At 40.1% G+C, this 20,077-nt stretch overlaps 1 protein-coding gene across 1 annotated transcript in view; it reads right to left on the bottom strand.

Moving 5' to 3' along the window:
• Positions 1 to 18,630, bottom strand: part of LOC139397097 (nuclear GTPase SLIP-GC-like) — a 35,611-nt gene extending 16,981 nt beyond the window's left edge. Inside the window, exons 1-15 of the mRNA XM_071143963.1 lie at positions 18,505 to 18,630; positions 13,531 to 13,568; positions 13,240 to 13,347; positions 12,890 to 12,995; positions 12,021 to 12,243; positions 11,270 to 11,491; positions 10,855 to 11,070; positions 4,646 to 4,824; positions 4,462 to 4,492; positions 4,231 to 4,332; positions 3,578 to 3,662; positions 2,930 to 3,063; positions 2,654 to 2,833; positions 1,045 to 1,202; positions 851 to 956 (exon numbers count right to left, since the gene is read on the bottom strand). Of these exons, the coding sequence (XP_071000064.1) occupies positions 851 to 956; positions 1,045 to 1,202; positions 2,654 to 2,833; positions 2,930 to 3,063; positions 3,578 to 3,662; positions 4,231 to 4,332; positions 4,462 to 4,492; positions 4,646 to 4,824; positions 10,855 to 11,070; positions 11,270 to 11,491; positions 12,021 to 12,243; positions 12,890 to 12,995; positions 13,240 to 13,347; positions 13,531 to 13,543 (1,863 nt within the window). The 5' untranslated portion in view covers positions 13,544 to 13,568; positions 18,505 to 18,630. The remainder of the gene's footprint in view (positions 1 to 850; positions 957 to 1,044; positions 1,203 to 2,653; positions 2,834 to 2,929; positions 3,064 to 3,577; positions 3,663 to 4,230; positions 4,333 to 4,461; positions 4,493 to 4,645; positions 4,825 to 10,854; positions 11,071 to 11,269; positions 11,492 to 12,020; positions 12,244 to 12,889; positions 12,996 to 13,239; positions 13,348 to 13,530; positions 13,569 to 18,504) is intronic.
• Between the last annotated feature and the right edge of the window lie 1,447 nt (positions 18,631 to 20,077).

Raw genomic sequence — 20,077 nt, forward strand, 5'->3', positions numbered from 1 at the left:
ACCGTAAAGCACGGGGGTGGCAGCATCATGTTGTGGGGGTGCTTTGCTGCAGGAGGGACTGGTGCACTTCACAAAATAGATAGCACCATGAGGAATGATAATTATTTGGATATTTTGAAGCAACATCTCTAGACATCAGTCAGAAGTTAAAGCTTGGTCGCAAATGGGTCTTGCAAATTGACAATGATCCCAAGCATTCTTCCAAAGTTGTGGCAAAATGGCTTAAGAACAAAGTCAAGGTATTGGAGTGGCCATCACAAATACCTGACCTCAATCTTATAGAAAATGTGTGGGCAGAACTGAAAAAGCGTGTGCGAGCAAGGAGCCCTACAAACCTGACTCAGTTACACCAGCTCTGTCAGGAGGAATGGGCCAAAATTCACCCAACTTATTGTGGGAAGCCTGTGGAAGGCTACCCGAAATGTTTGACCCAAGTTAAACAATTTAAAGGCAATGCTACCAAATACTAATTGAGTGTATGTACATTTCTGACCCACTGGGAATGTGATGAAAGAAATTAAAGGATAAAGGTGGAAACTAGAATCTGTACAATTGTAGTATAGAGCAGCAGAAGCTTATATTTAGTACATTTAATATCACATATTGTTCAGTATGTTATTTTAATCTGAAACATTCTGATTTCTATGTTAGGGGCCCAATATTATTTTTTTCTTCAATTGGCCCCAAAATTCTGTCAACGCCCCTGGTGAATGAATATTAGACAACTTAACATTACACTTTACTAGACCGCCATAATCGGAAGGTAGAGCATAGCACAGTACCATCTATGATACAGCTTCACAGATAACATCCAACCAAATGTAAATAATACAGTTGTATTTCCACAAACCTCAGTTTTGAGGAATGCCAGCCGAGGAAACATGGTTTCTTCATCATGGCTCTCTAAGAGGATGCTGAAACTATCAATCTTTGCAGATATAGATTTCTGAGATTTCCTAGAAGACATGATGATAACCATGTTACTCAAGTGGTGGATCTTTGTCCCAATAAATGTGTCTGGAAGGCACGTAGAAAATCACTTACTTGAATGTTTTTGAAAACATATTTTTAATGGCATCGCACAGAGAGCTGCTCAGTGAAGCGTTCATGTTCGTTTTTACTCCATTTGTTGACCTGCAGAACCCCTGGCCGTTGCATACAGCTCTCAGGGTCTGGTGGTACCCCCCTCCTCCTTTTCCTTTCTGAAAAAACATAAAACATTATCATGATTTTGTCAGATTGGAGTTTTCCTTATTTCATCTTGTTCTAAGAGCAGCTCTTTCCTCCATGGAAAAAACAAATGTGATTGGCTAAGGTTTGGCAAGAAATGCATTCCAAGTAATTCCAAATAAGTTTAGAGAGTTAGGGGTTGGATACGAACCAGGGACCTTAAGTCAGCTTTCATCCAACCAATCACATTTGTTCAAATCCCCAAAAAATTGGCACTTGCTTCGTAAACAACAGGTGTAGACTAAAAGTGAAATGTTTTCAATACAGAGAGAGATCAAATAAATAATAGAAACATAATAACACAAGGAATAAATACACAACAATTAATGATAACTTTGCTATATACGCAGGGTACCAGAACAAAGTCAATGTGCAGGGGTACAAGGCAATTGAGGTATATATGTACATATAGGTTGGGATAAAGTGACTAGGCAACAGGATAGATAATAAACAGTAACAGCAGCGTATGTTATGAGTCAAAAGAGTTAGAGCAAAAAGGGTCAGTGCAGATAGTCCGGCTAGCTATTGGTTAACTATTTAGCAGACTAACAGTCTAGCACACTATTGACCTTGAGAAAGAGCTGTGTTTATAACAGGGTTTAATAAATTACACTCAGAACAAGATTGAATCAACTGGGCTCAGAACAAGATTGAATAAACAGTGCTCAGATCAGTGGAGACTCCATCATTGAGCACCACACTTTTAGGTAAAAAAGGTTTTTGGAGGCTTGCCTCTTTTGTTTGTTATTTTGGCATTAATACGTGTCACATCTCAGTTTGCAAACAATGTAAAAACATTCAATTGAGTTAATAAAGCCGCATACAAACATGGTCTCTTTTTGCCTTCTGCCTAAATGACTACAGACCCGTAGCACTCACGTTCGTAGCTATGAAGTGCTTTGAAAGGCTGGTAATGGCTCACATCAACACCATTATCCCAGAAACCCTAGACCCACTCCAATTTGCATACCGCTCAAACAGATCCACAGATGATGCAATCTCTATTGCACTCCACACTGCCCTTTCCCACCTGGACAAAAGGAACACCTATGTGATCCTCAACACTGGAGCTCCCCAGGGGTGCGTGCTCAGTCCCCTCCTGTACTCCCTGTTCACCCACGACTGCATGGCCAGGCACGACTCCAACACCATCATTAAGTTTGCTGACGACATAACAGTGGTAGGCCTGATCACCGACAACAACGAGACAGCCTATAGGGAGGAGGTCAGAGACCTGGCCAGGCGGTAAGATATATTTTTTGTGTAGTAGCTTTGCTGGCATGCATCACACTTTTTTTCTTTGTTTGCCCCACCAAGATTGACATGCTAAAATTGCCACTGGCTCAGATTAAGTTTGAAGAAGTAAAACTCCATTGAACCCTGCTAGAACCTTATGGCCCAGCATAAGGTACCATTGACTTACTGGTGCTATCACTTCCTCCTTGGCTCTTGTCACACATGTCTTCTCTGACTCTAGCACTCCGGCTGAAAGGCACTTGTCAAACTCCATGTGAATGTCTGACATGAACTGGTCAATGTTCTGGAGCTCATCTTCCAGCCTTTGTTCTAGAAGATTGTGCAATTTTTCTTTTTCGGTCTCCATCTTAAACACAACAGAGAACAACCAATCCGTAAACGTATTGAGATGGATCAAGGGTACATTCATTTAAAAAAAAGGCTAATGCATTAAAGGCAATACCGATTTGGTGATCTCATGGTTTACCACGTGGACCAGGGAGAGGATCCCATACGCTCCATTCACATAGTCTCTCATCACTTTTTCTGACCGTTGGTCGTTCAAGCTTTTCAGCAGAGCTCTCAGCTCAGGTATCTCTGAAAATGAGATGCATTTTGTCATTTTTCTGTTAATGTACAATAATCTTTAGGTCAACAATCATTGTTTGAGCAAAGCAAGTTGTTGTTAGATTCATATTCAGGTTGAGTATATGACTTTGGAACAATTTATAATAACAGCCCCAACTCCAATAGATTAGGTGCAAAGAGATGGTATTTGTAAATTGTGCTGGGCACTTGTTCTACTTTCGGTCTTGTTTAACTTTTTTTTACCTTTACCAATACCCTGACACTTACCCTAATACACATTCATTATACAATACCTAACCTTTCAAGGTTCTTGTGTCCTAGAAGTCATTTGCATAAGTTTGCCAAAAAAACATTGCATGTAAATGTTTTTTTTAAAAGTTGTATTTCAATGTTTTGCTAAAATGTATGTGAAGTTTTAAAAAATATATATATTTTCAGTTTTTTTTTGCTGTTTGCAACAAACAATCTGTTTGCACGTATTCCTACTGGAGGTTTTGTTGCACAATAACGCAAGTGATCATACCTGTCTCTTCTTGTCTCAGAATGCAGTTGTTATCCTTCTGGAATTCTTGAGAACTAACTGTAAACACCTGCATTTCATCAATAGCCTGAATGTATGTGACAAAAGATGACAAAAGAAAAACAATACATCAATATAATTATCAATCACTCATCAGTCAATCATTGCTGAAGCAGCTAAACTGGTTGTTTTGGAGTTACTTCAGGGACATTTCCAAGTTTTTTAATAATACAAAATTCCATTTACCTATCCAATGAACTTCCGGTCTAAGAACGCTAATGCCATTTTAATGGATGTTATATTCTTCTAATTCAAGGGAACACCTTTGTCTTCTGACAGATAATGTCATTCTAACACAAGTTTCCATGAACTATCAGTTCATTAGCATTTTTCTCATTTCATGTCTAAATCATCTTAAAGTAACTTTATTGAGCTACACAAGCAATTTGAGACGCTTTGGGATGCTTTGGACATAGAACGCAAAACAATGCATTGATTTTTGGACACAAAAGCTAAAAAGTTTGCATGTGGAGACAGTAGCTAGGTAAACAAAATAAAAGCATGGATTGCTGTCTTACCTCGTCCATACACTGCAGGGAAAGAAACTCTTTATAGTTTCTTATTTGGTTAAGAAAATAGAGAATAAAACATCTTACTTCATACGGGTTGCTGTAATTCTCTTGAATTTCCATCTTGGCTTGTTGATTTCGGTGCAATATGCATGCACGTTTCTGCTCCTCTGAATAGTTAGAAGAGTCCTAATTGCATGTGAAATAAGAGGAGACCATGGGAGATATCCATACAGTGACATATTCAATTCTCTATAAACCAACTATTTGTTTATAGTTCTGTAAACAAAGTATTTGTTATATTTTGTGTATCTGTACCTCTATGTGAAGGTCTTCATCGTCCATTTCACTGAAATTGGAATTTGTTCTTTATTAGTGATGTATAAGCAGTGAAAATATATATCTATATCTGGGTAGGTAATTGTAAACTAATATTTGTTCAGTAATCGCAATATATTAAACTGTTAAAGCAGTAACAGAATTTGAGTTTAAAATGTCTCACCCCATATAATTGTCTGGGTTGATGTCGTCCGTCTTAGTACAGATGAAGGTGATGTTCTGACACTGTCCACCAGGACCAATATTACTGATGCTGTTGTCCAGTATATTCCATGCATCACTGTCAGCCGCGGCCCGGTCAATGTCAGCCACGACCCACACAGAGGAGCACTTAGTAATGTACTATAAAAAAAAACATGGTGTTCAGAAATTTTATTTAGAATGTTAAAACAAAAATTGTAACAGGTGAGGTAAAATAAAACATTGGACATAGTGTAAAATATTTGAAGCCATAATCAACATTTCACTCATCATTCAAGCTGATTCTTTTTTTGGTGTAAATGAGGAGTTGAATGGCAGTGGTTCTAATGCTGGAATTCAATCTAATCCGCTGTAGTAATGCTTATTACAGTGCCGTTATTTGGAGAGAAAAAATGTCTGCAACTCACACACACACACTACTTTGAAGTAGGTTTTTATTGCCCTAATGAAAATGTAGTTAATACACTACATTTTACCTACTGAATACCTACTGTATTCATGTTATCTGATGAAATTGCTGTACAATGAAATTGCTGTACAATGCACATTGATGTCATAAATTAACACTGCAGAGCTCTTCGTCTCCTACACCGTGCCTTGATTGTATTAATGTTGATGATATCTGGAAATGTGCATGTACATCCTGGCCCATCTACTGTTGCTAGTCCCAATTCTGCCTTGTGCTCTGATATCTGCTTCACTGATATCTGCTCCCGTAAAAGCCTGGGGTTTCTGCACATTAACACTAGAAGCTTATTACCTTAAAGTGTGGGATCACAGCTCCAATCCAGATGTGTTGGTCATTACTGAGACGTGGTTAAGGAAGAGTGTTTTGAATACTGATGTTAACCTTTCTGGTTATAACCTCTTTCGGCAAGACAGATCTTCCAAAGGTGGGGGAGTGTCAATCTTTACCAAGGATCACCTTCAGTGCTCGGTTGTCTCCACCAAGTCTGTCCCCAAACAATTTGATTTGCTGGTTTTAGGTATTGAACTTTCAAATAGCTCTTTATTGAGTGTTGCTGTGTGCTATCATCCTCCATCAGCACTGGCCTGTACCCTACCTGCCCTAAAGCTCTCTCCTGGCCCCGTACACCAATTCTGAATGTGTCCTGCTAGTTGACCTAAACTGGGACATGCTTAAACCACCTGACCAAGTCCTAAAACAATGGGACTCCCTAAATCTTTCTCAGATTATCACCAATCCCACAAGGTATGACTCCAAGGCTACTCTCCTCGATGTTATCCTCACAAATAATCCTGATGGGTATAAGTCTGGTGTTTTCTGTAATGACCTTAGTGATCACTGTTTTACAGCCTGTGTTCGTAATGGCTGTTCAGTGAAACGACCTGTCCTGATTTGTCATAGACGCTCGCTAAAAAACTTTGAGCAAGCCTTCCTTCATAAACTGGCCTCTGTAAAATGGTATAGAATCAGGTTGATCCCCTGTGTTGAAGACGCTTGGACATCCTTTTTTTATATTTTCAGTGGTATTGTTAACAAACATGCACCCATAAAGAAAATTAGAATAAAAAACAGGTTCAGCCCCTGGTTCGACCGTGATCTTGCAGAGTTACTAAACCTCAACAATTGCATTTGGCGAAAGGCTCAGCACACGCACACGCTGACTGGCTCTCATTCAGGCAAATTAGAAATAAGTGCACTTGGGCTATCCGGAAGGCCAAGGTTAGTTACTTTAAGAAGCAGTTCTCTCTCTGTGGGTCTAACCCCAAGAAGTTCTGGAAACCGGTTAAAGACCTGGAGAATAAACCCTCCTCCTCACAGCTGCCCATGTCCCTTAATGTTGATGATGTGGTTGTTACTGACAAGAAGCACATGGCTGTGCTCTTTAATCACAAATTAATTAAGTCAGGATTCCTATTTGACTCAGCCATGCCTCCTTGCCGTCCAACATTTCCTCATCTCCCACCCCTTCTAATACGACTATCCCTGATGCTTCTCCCTCTTTTTACCCTGCCAAGCTACAAAGTTTCTCCCTGCAGGCAGTCACTGAGTCTGAGGTGCTAGAGGAGCTCCTGAAACTTGACACCAAAAAAACATCTGGGTCAGATGGTTTAGACCCTTTCTTCTTCAAGGTTGTTGCCCCTATCATTGCCAAGCCTATCTCTGACGTTTTTAACCTTTCTGGGTAAGTTCCCATTGCTTGGAAGGCAGCCATGGTTCGTCCTTTATTTATAACTGTTATAGGCCTATTTCTATTTCACCCTGTTTATGAAAAGTGTTGGAAAATTTTGTCAATAATCAACTGACTGTCTTTCTTGATGTCTATAGTATTCTCTCTGGTATGCAATCTGGTTTCCGCTCAGGTTATGCATGTGTCACTGCAACCTTAAAGGTCCTCAATGATGTCACCATTGCCCTTGATTCTAAGCAATGTTGTGCTGCTCTTTTTATTGACTTGGACAAAGCTTTTGATACAGTGGACAATTCCATTCTTGTGGGCCGGCTAAGGAGTATTGGTGTCTCTGAGGGGTCTTTGGCCTGGTTTGGCCACTCTCTCAGAGTGCAGTGTATAATGTCAGAAAATCTGCTGTCTCAGCCACAGCCTGTCACCAAGGGAGTACCCCAAGGCTCAATCCTAGGTCCAACGCTCTTCTCAATTTACATCAACAACATAGCTCAGGCAGTAGGAACCTCTGTCATCCATTTATATGCAGATTATACAGTGTTATACTCAGCTGGCCCCTCCCCGGATTTTGTGTTAAATGCTCTACATCAAAGCTTTCTTAGTGTCCAACAAACTTTCTCTACCCTTAACCTTGTTCTGTACACCTCCAAAACAACGGTAATGTGGTTCAGCAAGAAGAATGCCCTTCTCCCCACAGGTGTGATTACTACCTCTGAGGGGTTAGAGTTTGAGGTAATCACCTCATACAAGTACTTGGGGGTATGGCTAGACAGTACACTGTCCTTCTCTCAGCACATATCAAAGCTGCAGGCTAAAGGTAAATCTAGACTCGGTTTCCTACATCGTAAGCGCTCCTCTTTCACCCCAGCTGCCAAACTAACCCTGATTCAGATGACCATCCTACCCATGCTAGATTATGGAGACATAATTAGATTATAGATTAGCAGGTAAGGGTGCTCTCGAGTGACTAGATGTTCTTTACCATTCGGCCATCAGATTTGCCACCAATGCTCCTTATACAGTGCCTTGCGAAAGTATTCGGCCCCCTTGAACTTTGCGACCTTTTGCCACATTTCAGGCTTCAAACATAAAGATATAAAACTGTATTTTTTGTGAAGAATCAACAACAAGTGGAGCACAATCATGAAGTGGAACGACATTTATTGGATATTTCAAACTTTTTTAACAAATCAAAAACTGAAAAATTGGGCGTGAAAATTATTCAGCCCCTTTACTTTCAGTGCAGCAAACTCTCTCCAGAAGTTCAGTGAGGATCTCTGAATGATCCAATGTTGACCTAAATGACTAATGATGATAAATACAATCCACCTGTGTGTAATCAAGTCTCCGTATAAATGCACCTGCACTGTGATAGTCTCAGAGGTCCGTTAAAAGCGCAGAGAGCATCATGAAGAACAAGGAACACACCAGGCAGGTCCGAGATACTGTTGTGAAGAAGTTTAAAGCCGGATTTGGATACAAAAAGATTTCCCAAGCTTTAAACATCCCAAGGAGCACTGTGCAAGCGATAATATTGAAATGGAAGGAGTATCAGACCACTGCAAATCTACCAAGACCTGGCCGTCCCTCTAAACTTTCAGCTCATACAAGGAGAAGACTGATCAGAGATGCAGCCAAGAGGCCCATGATCACTCTGGATGAACTGCAGAGATCTACAGCTGAGGTGGGAGACTCTGTCCATAGGACAACAATCAGTCGTATATTGCACAAATCTGGCCTTTATGGAAGAGTGGCAAGAAGAGAGCCATTTCTTAAAGATATCCATAAAAAGTGTTGTTTAAAGTTTGCCACAAGCCACCTGGGAGACACACCAAACATGTGGAAGATTGTGCTCTGGTCAGATGAAACCAAAATTTAACTTTTTGGCAACAATGCAAAACGTTATGTTTGGCGTAAAAGCAACACAGCTGAACACACCATCCCCACTGTCAAACATGATGGTGGCAGCATCATGGTTTGGGCCTGCTTTTCTTCAGCAGGGACAGGGAAGATGGTTAAAATTGATGGGGATGGAGCCAAATACAGGACCATTCTGGAAGAAAACCTGATGGAGTCTGCAAAAGACCTGAGACTGGGACGAAGATTTGTCTTCCAACAAGACAATGATCCAAAATATAAAGCAAAATCTACAATGGAATGGTTAAAAAATAAACATATCCAGGTGTTAGAATGGCCAAGTCAAAGTCCAGACCTGAATCCAATCGAGAATCTGTGGAAAGAACTGAAAACTGCTGTTCACAAATGCTCTCCATCCAACCTCACTGAGCTCGAGCTGTTTTGCAAGGAGGAATGGGGAAAAAATTCAGTCTCTCGATGTGCAAAACTGATAGAGACATACCCCAAGCGACTTACAGCTGTAATCGCAGCAAAAGGTGGCGCTACAAAGTATTAACTTAAGGGGGCTGAATAATTTTGCACGCCCAATTTTTCAGTTTTTGATTTGTTAAAAAAGTTTGAAATATCCAATAAATGTCGTTCCACTTCATGATTGTGTCCCGCTTGTTGTTGATTCTTCACAAAAAAATACAGTTTTATGTCTTTATGTTTGAAGCCTGAAATGTGGCAAAAGGTCGCAAAGTTCAAGGGGGCCGAATACTTTCGCAAGGCACTGTAGCACACATCACTACACTCTATACTCCTCTGTCATCTGGTCATCTCTATATACCCATCGCAAGACCCACTGGTTGATGCATATTTATAAAACCCTCTTAGGCCTCACTCCCCCCTATCTGAGATATCTACTGCAGCCCTCATCCTCCACATACAACACCCGTTCTGCCATTCACATTCTGTTAAAGGTCCCTGAAGCACACACATCCCTGGGTCACTCATATTTTCAGTTCGCTGCAGCTAGCGACTGGAACGAGCTGCAACAAACACTCAAACTGGACAGTTTTATCTCAAAGACTCAGTCATGGACAGTCTTACTGACAGTTGTGGCTGCTTTGCGTGATGTATTGTGGTCTCTACCTTCTTGCCCTTTGTGCTGTTGTCTGTGACCAATAATGCTTGAACCATGTTTTGTGCTGCTACCATGTTGTGTTGCTACCATGTTGTTTTCATGTTGTGTTGCTACAATCCTGTGTTGTCGTCTTAAGTCTCTCTTTATGTAGTGTTGTGTTGTCTCTCTTGTCGAGATGTGTGTTTTGTCCTATATTTCTGTGTTATCTTTTTTTTTAAATCCCAGCCCCGTCCCCGCAGGTCTTTTGCCTTTTGGTATAAAAGTACTTAACTGACTTACCTAGTTAAATTAAGGTTAAAAAATATAAAAATTAACAATACACATGTCTTAAATGCATAATTTAGCTTGAATGCAAAAAGTACTAAAATGTATTCTTAAAATAAATAGTTTCTTCTTTTTGCTTTTTGGGGTTCTGCATGAGCAAAAAAGAACTCCATACCTACTGTAAACTCTGGTGGTGGATCTTTGATGTTAAGGTGCTACTTTACTTCAACTGTTCCTGGGGCCCTTGTTAAGGTCAAGGGCATCAGGAACTTCACCTGTTCCTGGGGCCCTTGTTAAGGTCAAGGGCATCAGGAACTTCACCTGTTCCTGGGGCCCTTGTTAAGGTCAAGGGCATCAGGAACTTTACCTGTTCCTGGGGCCCTTGTTAAGGTCAAGGGCATCATGAACTTTACCCGGTACCAGGACAGTTTGCCTCTGCCAGGAGGTTAAAACTTAGATGCAAGTGGATCCCAGCAAGACAATGACCCCAAGCACAAATCAAAATCCACAATGAAATTGTTAATAAAACATTTTTTTGGTGAAAATTAATATTAGTTTTAAATCAACTTTTTGAAGGTACATTTCTTTGCTTTTATTTTGAAAAACATGCCCTGACAATATACAATATAGAATGGACTTTTTGGTAAGGAAGGCTTAACCAAAACCATCCTCTGATTAAACCAAATAAATACCACACACTACAGCGTACCTTCAGGTTCAATTAAATTGAGACTGTAAATGCATTCAGAAATGATCACAAAAGTAAAAGATTACCGATTCCCACATCTCATCTCTGGCCTTGTTGCAGTCTCCAGTTCCTGGAAGATCCACCAGCACAATGTGTTCCAGAAGATCCTTGGAGTTTGGCATCTTGATGGTCACATACTTCACAAGTGGCCAGTAGTGTATCTGAGATGATTTAGATTGTTTCCCATGTATCTTTCTTTTGCTTCGTATGTAGCAGGCGATCTCTGTAGAGAACTTTGTGGCCTGTCAAATGATTTAATATTATTCTCAGGTCACACTCGACCCTTTTACAACTTTCTGGTATATTTAAAATAATTGATGGCTATTATGCATTTCATGTTGTTTGTCATGATGTCCGTGAAGTTCAGGGTTTTCAAATGGGAACATATTGGACCTCAGACAGCAAAAAAAAACTGTATAAAAGAGGCTTAAAATGACTTACTGTGTCAAATGACAGGATTTTCCTAGTTGATGAGAGAAACTCTGGGATGTCGCTGAATGTCTCTGACTCCAGTGACTTCAGTTCATCAAAGCTTTTCCCGACTGCATCTTCTCCGTACAATGCCTGGATTTTACTGTTCGCCATATTCACCATCCTTTTATCTTTCTCCTCACCATCCATTTCTTTAATTTTCAAAAGTGATTCCAGCTCCTTCTCCCATTCCTAAAAAAAGTCAAACATTATTATTTTACTGAATATATTATATATTTATATGATGGATCAAATGTTTCATATTATAATAAATAAATGCTAAATACTTTGTTGAGGGAAATGTACTTGATTCAACTGTGATATGTTGTTGTCTCACCTAACTATCTTAAGATTAATGCACTAATTGTAAGTCGCTCTGTATAATAAAATCAGCTAAATCAGGTTTCCCAAACTCGGTCCTGGGTCCAACCCTGCATGCACGTTTCGTTTTTTGCCGTAGCACTACACAGCTGAATCAAATAACCAGCACATCCTCAAGCAATCATTAATTGAATCAGCTATGTAGTGCTATGGAAACAAACAAAACGTGCATCCAGGCCGGGGGGGGGGGGGGGGGGGGGGCTCTGAGCTAAATAACAAACATGTTAATGTGATCATATCAGCATGGTGTCAGGACAAAACATGGTGTCTAAGTGACTTCAACTGGTCTTCAAAATTTCACAAATTATATCTTGAGGTTTATCAACATTGCTAAAATCACCTCTTTAGAAATGAAGTCAATCTCTGCCACGTAGTTGGAGTCAGTCATATTGGCCTCCACCTGGATGATGACTGATGTGCATGCACCAACAGTCCCGGAGGGCAGCAAGGTATTCACCCCCAAAATGGCATTCATCAGTGAGCTCTTACCAGCTCCTGACCTCCCAAATACACCAACAACAACTTTGTCGTCAATAACAGCCTCCAAAGCTGAGATTTTTTCCCTGTTAACAGTGAACCACAGAAAAGCAATGTCACACTAAAAATGCAATTCATTGACTTGAGGTCTATCTATACATAAACAGTAGAAAGCACAGAGGTATACTGCATAGTGGAATAGAGGAGTTAGCAAGCTAACTTTGGTCAACTCTGAATTCAAATTGGGATAACCGTTGACACTGTGGCTCACCTTTTAGCCAGGTATGTTTCTATGACAATGAATCCTAAAGTTCTTACAGTACCTGCTCTGGGGCAGGCTAACTCCAATGTATGCTAAATAAAGGTTCTGAGGATAGAGTTAAATTTTTCACCGGAACAGTCCTGACTTAAATTTGCTTGAAAATCAGAGACATGATTTGAATACTGTTGTCCATCAATGATTCCCAACTGAATTTACTGAGCTTGAGGAATTTTCTATATTTTTTCCTTTCACTTTGAACATAAGAGTAGGTTGTGTAGATCGGTAGGAAAACAAATCACATGTAATCACCTTTTAGATTTCATTTTAAGGTAGCAAAATGCGAAAACTTTGAGGTGTGTAGACTTACACTAGGCACTGTATGTATTTTCTTGAAGAATGAATGGCAATATAATTCATTTAAATGGCAAAAATTGATGTACCAACCTTTTGAAGAATACAAGTACACTTACCTTAAATAACCAATGAAATCCGTGTTTGCATATGGAGGTGACACCTTGTCTAGCCCGCTAAGGACTTTTCCAATGCCCTCTTTGGCCACTTTGATGACATCCATCTCTACACACACACACACACACACACACACACACACACACACACACACACACACACACACACACACACACACACACACACACACACACACACACACACACACACACACACACACACACACACACACACACGAGGTGGACAAACAATGAGTTTACAATGTAATAATTGTATTACGCTGTGGTATAATTTTTAACATCAGGTTTACTGTTTATTTCTTAAAGTAGCTATTATAACGTATATATCTTACCGAGGGTAGGTGTTGCTGCAGTTCCCTTTGCTATGGCACAAAGGCGTTTATTACCTTCCCTGCCCTGATCATTTGAAGTAGAGGGGTCATCAGACCCTCTTTTGTGGCCTGAGAGAGAATCACAATCACTCAATGTTCAAGCAGATCCATTATCTGTCCAAGAAGTCAGTATTTCCTTCATGGTAGGCTGTATACCATTTATGTAAATATAATATACATTGGACAACAAGAAGTTATTATAGACATATTAATCCTCAACTGAAGTAATGTGCGTCTTAGACTTTCATGTACCTTGGGTAGGCATGATTTGACACCGTCCGGGGCTTAGACTGAAAAATAAAAAATAAATTCACTGATTATGGTGATGAAAACAGAGATAATAAATTCTAATCCCACAGAAAACGTATTATCACAGGAAACAGTCATTATCTGATTTCAGTGGAGGGTCCTTAGAGGAGGACCATCCTACTCAGTGATTTTCAGAAAAAATGTAATGTTAAAAGAGTTATCCTTTTTAGATAGAACTATACTAAATATATTCACGTCATCAAGTACCAGATTATAACACGCTGTTTTGCAGTGAAGGTCTACAGTAGTATCAATGACACACTCTAGAATAGCACAATAGTGTAGCCAGAGGAAAGCTATTCCCCACCCTCCTCTGGCTACATTAACTTCAATACAAAACCTAGGATGCTCGTAGGCCTTACCCGCTTCCATAGACCACAAGGTAATTATGACCACTTCCAGAGGACGTCCTCCAACCATTCAAAGCTTTAGCAATATGAACTGACATGTTGTCCATCCAATCATAGGATTAGGATCAGAAAACAAACCTAGTGTGGTGTATTGGGGTATTGCCACATATTTTGATAAAATATTGAATTTGGCCTTCTCTACTATAGCCCGTAGAAACGTATTGAATAACTCATTCATAAACGGGGAAAAAAACAAGCGAAAAATAAATCATCAATCATCTGTGTTTTTTAAGTGTCTGTCCTATATATAGGAGATATGAGAAAACTCGGGGAATATACAGTACCAGTCAATAGTTTGGACATGCCGACTCATTCAAGGGCTTTTCTTTATTTTGTACTATTTTCTACATTGTAGAATACTAGTGAAGAAAATCAAAACTATGAAATAACACATATGGAGTGTTAAACAAATCAAAATATATTTTATATTTTAAATTCTTCAAGTAGCCACCCTTTGCTTTGATGACAACTTTACACACTCTTGGCATTCTCTCAACCAGCTTCGTGAGGAATGCTTTTCCAACAGTCTTGAAGGAATTTCCACATATGCTGAGCAGTTGTTGGCTGCTTTTCCTTCACTCTGTGGTCCAACTCATCCCAAACCATCTCAATTAGGTTGAGGTTGGGTAATTGTGGAGGCCAGGTCATCTGATTCAGCACTCCATCACTCTCCTTCTTGGTCAAATAGACCTTACACAGCCTGGAAGTGTGTTTTGGGTCATTGTCCTGTTGAAAAACAAATGATAGTCCCACAAAGCTCAAACCAGATGGGATGGCGTATCACTGCAGAATGCTGTGGTAGACATGCTGGTTAAGTGTGCATTGAATTCAAAATAAATCAGAGACGGTGGGAGTGCTTTGCTGGTGACACCTCCTCCTCCTCCTCCATGCTTCACAGTGGGAACCAAACATGCAGAGATTATCCGTTCATCTACTCTGCGTCTCACAAAGACACGGCAGTTGGAACCAAAAATCTCAAATTTGCATTCATCAGACCAAAGGACAGATTTCCACTGCTCGTGTTTCTTGGCCCAAGCAAGTCTCTTCTTATTATTGGTGTCCTTTAGTAGTGGTTTCTTTGAAGCAATTCGACCATGCAGGCCTGATTCACGTAGTCTCCTCTGAACAGCTGATGTTGAGATGTGTCTGTTACTTGAACTCTGTGAAGGATTTGTTTGGGCTGCAATCTGAACTTATCCTCTGCAGCAGAGGTAACACTAGGTCTTCCTTTCCTGTGGCGGTACTCATGAAAGCCAGTTTCATCATAGCATTTGATGGTTTTTGCGACTGCACTTGAGGAAACTTGAAAAATTCTTGAAATGTTCCATATTGACTGATCTTCATGTCTTGAAATAACGATGAACTGTCGTTTCTCTTTGCTTATTTGAGATGTTCTTGCCATAATACGGACTTTGTATTTTACCAAATAGGGCTATATTTTGTATACCACCCCTTCCTTGTCACAACACAACCGACTGGCTCAAATACATTAAGGAAAGAAATTCCACTAATTAACTTAACAAGGAACACCTGTTAATTAAAATGTATTCCATTTTGACGGCCTAGACAGAATGGCTATATAAGGAATGGAACATATAGGACCAAGGCCCTGCTACCATTATAACCTATACAGCTGTCAGATGTGGGCGTTAACAAGCAAGAACTGAGATGTAAAGATAATGGTGGAGAAAGGTCAAGAGGAGTTATTTTAGTATAGAGTAAAGACAGAATACTTTAAAGGCAGGGCTTGCTATGATTGTGATAAAGTCTAATTGAATCTACAAGTTCCGGTATCTGTGCAATTATTTGACTCAATGTTTTTCCACAACAGATGTTACTTAGATTGATGCACCAGTGGATCAATAGACTCTGAGGGGTTTAATCAGCTTCTTGATATGCCACACATGTCAGGTGGATGGATTATCTTGGCAAAGGAGAAACGCTCACTAACAGGGGTGTAATAAAAAAATACGCTTGGTAGCACTTTACCGTAATTTCCGGACTATAAGCCGCTACTTTTTTCCCACGCTTTGAACCTCTCGGTTTATACAATGACCCGGCTAATTTATGGATTTTTCCCGCTTTCACAAGATTCATGCCGCCAAAAAACTGATCACCGTCACATAATGTGACGTAAATCGAGCGCGCTCAAACTTCCCATCATTCTGATTACGGTAGTCATTTTGTCACCCTCATCATGGCAAAGACACAGAGAAATGCATATGATGCAGCTTTCAAGTTGAAGGCGATCGATCTGGCTGTTGGAAAAGGAAATAGAGTTGCTGCACTGGAGCTTGGCCTTAATGAGTCGATGATAAGACGTTGGAAACAGCAGCGTGAGGAACTGACTCAGTGCAAAAAGACAACAAAAGCTTTCAGAGGGAAGAAAAGCAGATGGCCCGAACTAGAAAATGAGCTTGAAGACTGGGTCAACACACAGAGAGCAGACTGCCGAGGTGTTTCAACTGTGCAGATCCGACTGAAAGACAAAACAATCACCACCGCAATGAAGTTTGAGGATTTTAGAGGTGGACCATCGTGGTGTCTAAGATTTATGAGACGTAAAGGCCTGTCCATCAGGGTACGGACGAGTCTGTGTCAGCAGCTCCCTCCCGACTACGAGGAAAAAGTGTCAAACTTCGGCAAATTCACTGATGTAAAGATAGCGGAGCATCCATTGTAACAAGCCGTGTTTTGTTTAAAAGCCTATTTATTTTTGTTACAAGCCGTGTTTCGTTTAAAGGCTGTGTAAAGTTCATTTGTTTCAATGTACCAGTAGGCACCGGAGGGTTATAGACATGTGCGGCTTATTTATGTACAAAATACATATATTTTTTTAATTCAGTGGGTGTGGTTTATATTCAGGTGCGCTTAATTGTCCAGAAATTACGGTACTTGAGACCAAGTGTCATAACACGTCACGACACAGTCATAACCATGCCATAGTTTGTCATAACAACTGACATAACTTGTCAAAACCTGTTAAAATATGGACATACCACTGTCATTCCACATATATTTAGACCTGTTGTGACATATATTGTTATTTTATGGTTTGATATGACTCCTATATAAGAGTGTCAAAACCCACAAAACCTACCACACATGGCAAATCATTCCATTACACCATAGCCTACGTGTCAACAGTATGTTTATGTTGTATACTTTTTATTTTATTTACCATATTAAAACATAATTGTAATTGCTCACACATTGATGTCAAACAAGTAAAGTATAGTGTATTTTCTACCAGTTTTTTCATAAAAGTTATTTTCTACCAGTTTTTTTAAATATGATGAAAAAAAACATGACTGTAAAGAATTCATTACAACAATCAACAAAGCATTTAAGAAACAAACTTTCAAACAAAAGGAAACTTCTTGGCAGGGAACATTTTTAATTTGAGTGAATGTGGGTTTTGACACTCTTAGGCAGGTGTCATAACCAGCCATAAAATAATGCAATATATTTCACCACAGGTGTAAAGATATGGGCCATGACAGTGCTATGACCATATCATGGCAGGTTATGTCAGCTTGTAGCGGTATTTATTAGAGAGGGGTAAAGATATAGATTTTGTTCGGGCGCCAGGCAGGTATTAACCATGCCGGAAGGAAAAGAGTAGAATAGAAAGTACCACTACCAGACCCACACACATCAGCAGAAGAGACTGCCTAGAGTGTAGCCTGTTTACCAGATAGCCAGTGGAGAGAAAAGAGAATACACACCCTATAAAACCCACATCACAGCACAGGGGTAACCCCACCAAGAATGCCTCATACAATAATAATGGCAGAGCAATTTAACAGCAACTTCATACAAGAAAGACCCCAGTCATCAACAGGATTTGTAGTAATATGTACAGAGTTTTTAAAAAAAAAAATGTTTACCGTTAGTTAAGTTAAGAACAAATTCAGTCAGTTAAGTCAGTTAAGAACAAATTCTTATTTTCAATGACGGCCTTAACTGGGTTAACTGCCTGTTCAGGGGCAGAACGACCAATGTGTATCTTGTCAGCTCAGGATTTGAACTTGCAACCTTTTCAGTTACTAGTCCAACGATCTAACCACTAGGCTACCCCGCAGCCCCAAGGTGGGTGGGTGTTCATAAGCACAACAAGGGCCTTAACAATGTCCACAATCTTCTTGGCCACATGTCATTAGTTCACCCCACCTCAATACAGTTCAAATAAAAATACACAACTTGCAAGCAACCTCCCTTTTAACTCAAATGTTCACCCAAATACTTCTGTCAGGGCAATAATAGTCCAGCTCTAATGAACCTCAAGGAGAAGTGCATTTGAAAAATAGAAAGTCTGTTGCAGGGTAAAGCACTGGAACGATAGAGGGAAGAGAAAGAGAGAAAGAGAACAAGAGAGATCTTAGCTGTGGTTTCAGGCGTGGCGGTGTACTGTCTGACCGTCCGATGGTTTGTTGGTTTGTATGTCAAAGTACAGATGAAAGTATAACACATTGAACATGGAAATAAAAATAGATTATATTCTTACATTGAAAAAAGGTGCTCAAGAAATGATGCCTATCTTCGTCAATCCTTCATGGCGTTCTGCTGTTTTGCCTGCTAAACTGACTAAGACTCTCTATCTCTTTCTCTTTTTCCCTCTCTCACTCGCTCTGTCACTTTCTCACTCACTCTCACACATAGGCACAGACATGTGGGTTGACCACTTTTTACTTTCACTCTCGATTCTGCAAAATCAAGTGTGTCCTTCCCTGAAGCAAAGGCTGGGGGATAATGAAACAACTTTTTGCAGTATTTTGCATTACCTTTTGCATTATTATTTTTAGTTTAGTTTATTAATTTGACCATTTAAAAAAAACAAGCACACATAAAACTTGAAAAAGCCGTACATGCACATGAATAAAATCATCAAGGATAACACACAATAAAGTCTGGGACTTATTTCCATTGTGGTCCTCTTGAGACAAGATGGCTAGACAAGATCAAACACAGTATGTCAGTGAAATAATAAAACAGAAACAAATACATAGAAGAAGAACATCTATCTCATCATTCCAGTTACATCATAGGGGTTATTCATATGTTTAGCCCTGAATCAACCTAGAAGGTCTATTTGTCATGTATGATGAGACATAAGTGGGACGCTGTCGTTTTTTGACGATTTTTTGAAAAACGTCCAAAATGACCAGGGGCGCCCCCTTTTGGATGGGGTGCTCCCTACCCAACTGTGGACCCCTTGCACCCCCATAGGCATTTAAAAAAAAAAACATTTTGAAAATGTGCTCTTGGTAACCCGTTTCAATCACCAGGCGCACGGCTGTCCATTTGCAAAATGCTTCAATGGGCATTTACCATCACGAATTTGACATGTCAGTTTATATTAGTTTGTATTAGTTTGTGTCAGTAGGGTAGAGAGAGGAAAAGGGGGGAGGGCGTATTTATGACTGTCATAAACCTACCCCCAGGCCAGCGTCATGACAATACACACACATGCATACTGACTCCACACACACACATACACACACACAAACACACACACACACACACACACACTCTTCACATACATTGCTGCTACTCTTTTTATTTTATATCCTGATTGCCTAGTCACTTTTCTAAACAGGTAAATAATTCACCTCATGGAACAGCAGGGACTGTGAAGAGTCAAACAAACGTACAGACACATGCATACGCACACATTGTGATATTGTTGTAAAGTGGTATTAGACATTTTGAATTGTGGATATGTAGTGGTGTAATAATGACCTCCTTCCTATAGGCTGTCTCATCGTTGTCAGGGATCAGGCTGTTGTGTCATCGGCAAACTTAATGATGGTGTTGAAGTCGTGCCTGATAGTGCAGTCATGAGTGAACGGGGAGTACAGGAGGGGACTGAGTACGCACCCTTGAAGGGCCCCCGTGTTGAGGATCAGCGAGACAGATGTGTTGTTACCTACAATTACAATCTGGGTGCTGCCCGTCAGGAAGTCCAGGATCCAGTTGCAGCGGAAGGTGTTTAGTCCCAGTGTCCTTAGCTTATTGATGAGCTTTGAGGGCACTATGGTGTTGAACCCGGAGCTGTAGTCAATGAATACCATTCTCAC

The sequence above is a fragment of the Oncorhynchus clarkii genome, unplaced genomic scaffold, assembly GCF_045791955.1.
Source record: "Oncorhynchus clarkii lewisi isolate Uvic-CL-2024 unplaced genomic scaffold, UVic_Ocla_1.0 unplaced_contig_13382_pilon_pilon, whole genome shotgun sequence".
In the NCBI taxonomy this organism is placed as follows: domain Eukaryota; kingdom Metazoa; phylum Chordata; class Actinopteri; order Salmoniformes; family Salmonidae; genus Oncorhynchus; species Oncorhynchus clarkii.